Below are 5761 nucleotides of genomic sequence, written 5' to 3' on the forward strand. Positions count from 1 at the left end.
GATTCAAACAGAGGTCTACTTAAGGTAATCCTAAGGGGACTTTCAGAAGACGGACAGTGAACTGAGCACGTTTGACGTTCAGTAATGACTCCCATCTGCTTGGGCCAGCGTTTGCAGTGAGGTGGTTGATTAAAATGGCCTTAGTGCCCCCCCCCCACTTCCCAGTCAAAACAGAAGACGGAGCTTCTTTCAGGCCCTCAGACATGAGCCATTCTACTATGCTGGGAAGCTGAAGAAGGGTGGCGGGCAGGGATGTCTGATCTCATCAGGTCATGGCGGAGCAGGCAGGCAGAAGGTAGCAGAGAGGAGGGGCAGAGGACAGCCTCGTCTAGACCCTACAATCTCCGACTGACTGGACTCGCATTCAAATCTGTTTCCCTTAACAGTAAAAACTGGTCACATTTTAGTATCAAAAAGGATTTTAAATAGGTCTGTAACCAGAAAATTAACACTGTTCAGTCAGCAGTGTTACACTTAAGTTAAATTTGGGTTTTTAGTTCTTTTGTAAACAGCTCTACAAAATCAAACTACTGCTGTTCTCTGCTTTATATCGCTGTAAAGTCTTTCACTGCCAGGCAAAACAAGCACCATGAAAATATTAGCTGTTAATTTTAGCAAAGGGTCGTTATCTGAGCAGGATAGCTATCTCTTCATTTCATAAGAAAAAACAATTCATTGACACGGAGGGTGGGAAGTTCCATGTCTCTAGCGTGGTCCCCTCCCCCGCAATGTGCCCTCCCACCAGTCCGAGGGCTGTGGGGTGACTGTGGTTCAGTGGGTAGAGTGGTCATCTCCCAACCGGAGTGTTGGAGGTTTGAATCTTGGTGCCTGCAGTCCACATGTCAAAGTGTCCTTGGGCAAGACACTGAACCCCCAAGTTGCCCCCGATGGTTAGAGCCATTAGTGTGAGATGGCGCCGCAGATGGCTGCCTCGGTTCTGTGCCGGAAACAAATTCCTTGTGTGTGTGTGTGTGTGTGTGTAACATACCTGGCCAAATAAAGGCGATTATTATTATTATTATTATTATATTTTCAGCTCTACAAAATCAACTAACAATTGTATTTATATAACTGATTTGTCATTTAGTCATATTTCCTAATTCCAGCTTCTCAAGTGAGGTTTGACTGTTACGAAGCAATACGAAGATACCTAGAAAACATATTATTCTGTCAGTAATATTAAGTTTAAGTCATATTACAGTGTCAATATAAGAACTAGTAATTTGAGCGGGAGAGATTTGTTCCTTCAATGCAAAGCTAACTGAATGAGCTTCTCTTCAGAAAAATCTACTATCCTGAGTTTGGCAGTGATGCTCTGCTGAACGCTCCATGACCCTGTAGTAAAGGACATGCATATCAGGCAGGACAGTAGGCCATGAAGGCAATCACGGCCCCTAAAACCTGAAGTCAAAGCAGTGAAACAGAGCAGGATCCAAGGATGGGAGACGACCTACTTTGTTACATAACAGCCTTCACCAGGCTGCCGCCACTTAATACTCCGACTGACTGCGTTTTCCACTGCCACAGGAATTATCGGGCAGAAGATTTTGAGGCATGGCAGGCTATCTGTAATATGTGTAATAGTACAGATATACATGGAAGCAATCCAGGTCATATAGGTACATAAAGGAAGTTGCTCACACACACACACACACACACACACACACACACACACACGGGTCGTACAGTGTCAGTTACACATGAAACAGTTCAAGCGTCTGATCTCGTTCCATTTAAGCAGTGTATGTGTGAGCTTCATAGCCCAGACAGACACATACCTAATCTTTGGGAGAACTCGTAGAACTTCTTCAGTTTTCCCACTGAAGGAACCACAGCTGCCCACGCCTGGTCCTGTAAAGCCTCATCACTTGGATTCTGGATTGCCTGGAAAAAAACAAAAACAACAAAAAGGGGATAATTTGTCAAAAGCAACAGTAGATAAAATGTTTTAAAGTCATGCTATAATATTTCATAAGCAAAAAGTCAGATTTGTGAAAGCTCAGTATAGTTTTCTGTTAGTGACCCTTATTTGTTTTATACATCAGTGTCTATTAACAGGTCTTGGAGCGTGATTGTACATGTTAAAAACATAAGTCTTTTGTATGGATGTACTGGACATGTGACTCAAAGATGGCAACCAGTACCCCCCGGGAAGTTTTACACACATAAAATCTCCATAACAGAATGAGTAAAAATCGACCTTGTTCGTGCCATATAAACAGTTTTACAGCTTTTTGGGTTGCAGGGGATTTCTTCGTTTCAATACCAGGAGCAGCAAAGCTAAATGGCAGCAGCATATCCAGCTCTCTTAGTACATCAGTAGGCATAAAACACCTGCATTTGTCAGAGGCAATGTAGGCAGCAGTTTCTGATAAGAATAATTTAAAAAAAGAAACTTTGCTTTTTTTCTAGACTGAGTTTAATAATAAGCTGAATTCCTTTAATAATAAAGAATTTGTCACAAAATTACTGTTATTCACTTGAAATCAAAAGTCGGGATTCTAGAACTTCTTGGGTTTGAAATTAAATAAGTGTCTCTAGTGTCAGGCGTCATTTGCGGGTCATGGCTTATAAACATCTATCAAGACTTAGCCAAGAAACCAAAAGTGATTTATTTGTAATTATACAACACCCAGGGAAGATCCACTGCTACATTATGTTTAAAGAACAGACTGAGAAGGTGCAGTCAGTGGGTAGGATCTCTGCCGGGGCTCCGTATGTACTGTCAGTACCTCTCTGATCTCCTGCCCTGCTCCCTTATACGCCTGCAGCTCGTCCAGGACCCCTTTCGCATCCTTCAGTACCACATCCACCTGCTCCCACACCTCACGCTCTGCATCTGTGGGCTGGGCATCTGCAGCAAATGACAACAAGGTCAAAGGAGCAAATCTGGATGGAATCACCTTGGCTCAGTAGACCCAGGAAAAGAAACAGCTCTAGGAAAGCTCTCAAATAAGCAACCTTCATTTATGTTAATAAAAGTTCATTCAGCCTCATTTCAAGTGGTGAATTTAGAAGAAAGAAGAAAAAAAAATCTTAAACTAAAAGTATCTGATAGATAAAACTGGGATGTTCTTCTGTTTAAATAAAAACCATCTAGAAATGGTTTTCTCTAAAGGTATGACCGAGTCTTTGGCCAAGTGTGAGGCTGCTACAATACAGGATCAAGCTGTGGCGAACTTCAGCGCTTTATATCTGAGGAAGGGGCTCGACTAAGACTCTGCTCTGATTGATATTCTTTACACACTCCAGTGTGGAAGAGGCTGATTGATGGGACCGTCCAGAAGCTCCTTTAACCACTGGGAGAAACACGGTGTTAAAAATAAGTGAGGGTGAAAAGAGTCTGATAACGTGATGGTGATGTATTCCATGTGATCGATATCAGAGGAGAGGGAGCGATTACTTAAAAACAACTCACTTTCAAAATCGAGGAAAAAATTGGGCTCCTGTTCCAGATCTGTGCATGTCAAAACTTTCAGTAGGTTCCCCATGTCACGTCCCTGTTGAGGAAGACAAAGAACAATCATTAAAGAAGAAGAGTGCGGGAGTAAATGAGCAGGTGGTGGTGCACTACTGTATCCACGGCACCTCATCCCTGCTCTGCTTGACTGCTCTGCTGCCTGCGTGCACTCAGTGGTGCCCCAGATGTGCCCGCTGCTCACTCACACCAGTGTTCCCCTCGGACCCCCAGTGTGTGCTTCCTGAGCCCGAGCGCCCACCAACCAGATGTTAAACCAAAAAGTCCCCCAAAATAGAAAAACTCAGTTTGAGTTTTTCTGCTTTGATAAGTTTCTTCCCACCCGTCGTAAGCCTTTACAGGCAGAGTATGCAAACTAATCCACTTCTCAAGCCTCCACAGGGAAATCTACACATGAAGCAGGGAGATGTTTACTGCACATTACACAACACAACAGCAGAATACAGCAGGCTGCGCAACATCATGACAAACTGTGTCGCAGGGACACCTGGCCACATCTAATGCAGTCTGAAAACAAGAGTCCTATAATAAATCCTCCTTCATGAAGGTCGTAATGTTCAGCTGTATGTTTGTGCTGCTGTTGAGCTGCGCTGCATTAAACAGAGAAGGACTGCTGTTACTTAGCTCGGCCTCAATACTATAGAGTGGACAAAAGAAAAGTATAGTGCAGTGCAATTCACTGGCACCACAAATTGCCAAACTGAATCAGTTTAAAAGCAAACTGAACATTACCACCTTAATGGAGGACTGTTGGATTAGACCATCTTAGTGTTAGCTTGATGTACCTAAAAAAACCGAGTGCATGCTTAGACACCACTGTATTTTGTTCTGATCAGCTGTTATTTTGATAATCAAGTCTTTTTTGGCAGCAAATATGAAAAAACATTCTCTGGAATTTGAGGATGTCACTTCAGGGGACTTTCACATCAATTGTCAAAATTGGAAAACCAAATGATTTTTAGTTTACAATGACATAAAATAGACAAAGTACCAAATCCTAGTGAAGCTGAACGTTTGTCCAGAATGAAAGCAAAGCAACCCATGCACAGTACAACACATTTGTGGGAGCTTCTGCAACAGCGATCCCAAACTTTTGAAAAGTAGTGTAAAAGGACGACCTCTTGCAGCTCTTGACTTCAACGTTGCTCCTAGAAAGCACAGAGCTGATCTTTCTCAGAAGGTCAGACATATGACAAGTCAAAGATCTACAGCAGTTTCTAGAGAGAATCAGTGGTGAAGGACAGGAAGTACTCAGAGAGGAAATGCAGGACAGTGATGAAGTTAAACTTGGGCAGGCAGAGGTGGGCTGAGATGAGCGAGAGGCGAAAAGCCAAAGTGACTGAGTGAGAGACTGTGGTGGCAGGGTAAGTCATGTCAACACAGGTAATACTGGGAGACGGGGAGGTGCTGTGACAAAGCGAAGTACACACTCAGCAGTCAGAGCAGAGGTGTCGACAGGGCGAGTTTAAAATGCATGAGGTACATGTGGGAGGGGTGACACGTATTCTTGCATCTGGAAAACCCAGCAATGGCTCATGTCCTTATTTTTTCCCAGAGAAACATTAGTGATGAATAGACAATTTTCACAAGGAGCCCTACTTGTCCTTATGTGGTCTGTTTAAAGCCATCAAATCTTTGGTAACCATTTTAATATTGATTTTCATTTATAGCAAATGTGATTAAGTTATACAGCAGCTTGCTACCAGGACAGTTTGTGAAAATCTGTACAAGGGGTATTTTCACTTCCAACGCTCCTGTAGTAACTGCTGGTTAAAGGCCCACCTGCTTCGTCCAGCCTCGTCTTATTACCGTCCACTAATGTGACCTGAACGTCTAACTGTGGCAGTGTTGGCACCTCACCGGCAGTACCTGATCCAGGCCCAAAAGAGATGAGATGAGTCATTGACCTCACCCTGCTGGATGATGTGGACACTCTCTCACTGCCAGGCCACCACTGCTCCTCTACCGCCCCCTTTGAGCTGCCGTCAGACTGAGATCAACAGAGCGGCTGGCTGACAGAGCTGCCAGGGCTGTGCTATTTGAAATTAGGTTATTTTAAGGATGGGGCTATGAATACATCAGAGAGCCAGAAAAAGAGCAGATTAAATTTATACATTCTGACAGAGATTACATAACCAACACTCTTATAGTTTATGTGGACTTGTTATGATGGCAAGTCTCCCTGAGTGCCCCTGTGTGTAAACTGGTCATTTGGTAACAGCGTAGGAACAGAGAGCTGGCTGAGGACTCCGATACGGTATCAGAGAGAGACTGAGGAACCGA

The 5761-nt window shown here is 43.6% G+C and overlaps 1 protein-coding gene across 2 annotated transcripts in view; it reads right to left on the reverse strand.

Annotated features, from left to right (window-relative positions):
- The window catches only part of fam49bb (family with sequence similarity 49 member Bb), a 24750-nt gene that overhangs the window by 5482 nt on the left and 13507 nt on the right, over nucleotides 1-5761 (reverse strand). For both annotated transcript variants that reach the window (XM_020619792.1, XM_020619793.1), the window contains exons 3-5: nucleotides 3419-3500; nucleotides 2733-2854; nucleotides 1779-1884 (exon numbers count right to left, since the gene is read on the reverse strand). In XM_020619792.1, coding sequence (XP_020475448.1) covers nucleotides 1779-1884; nucleotides 2733-2854; nucleotides 3419-3500 — 310 coding nt within the window. The remainder of the gene's footprint in view (nucleotides 1-1778; nucleotides 1885-2732; nucleotides 2855-3418; nucleotides 3501-5761) is intronic.

This window comes from Monopterus albus, unplaced genomic scaffold, assembly GCF_001952655.1.
Source record: "Monopterus albus unplaced genomic scaffold, M_albus_1.0 scaffold226.1, whole genome shotgun sequence".
NCBI classification, from domain to species: Eukaryota; Metazoa; Chordata; class Actinopteri; order Synbranchiformes; family Synbranchidae; genus Monopterus; species Monopterus albus.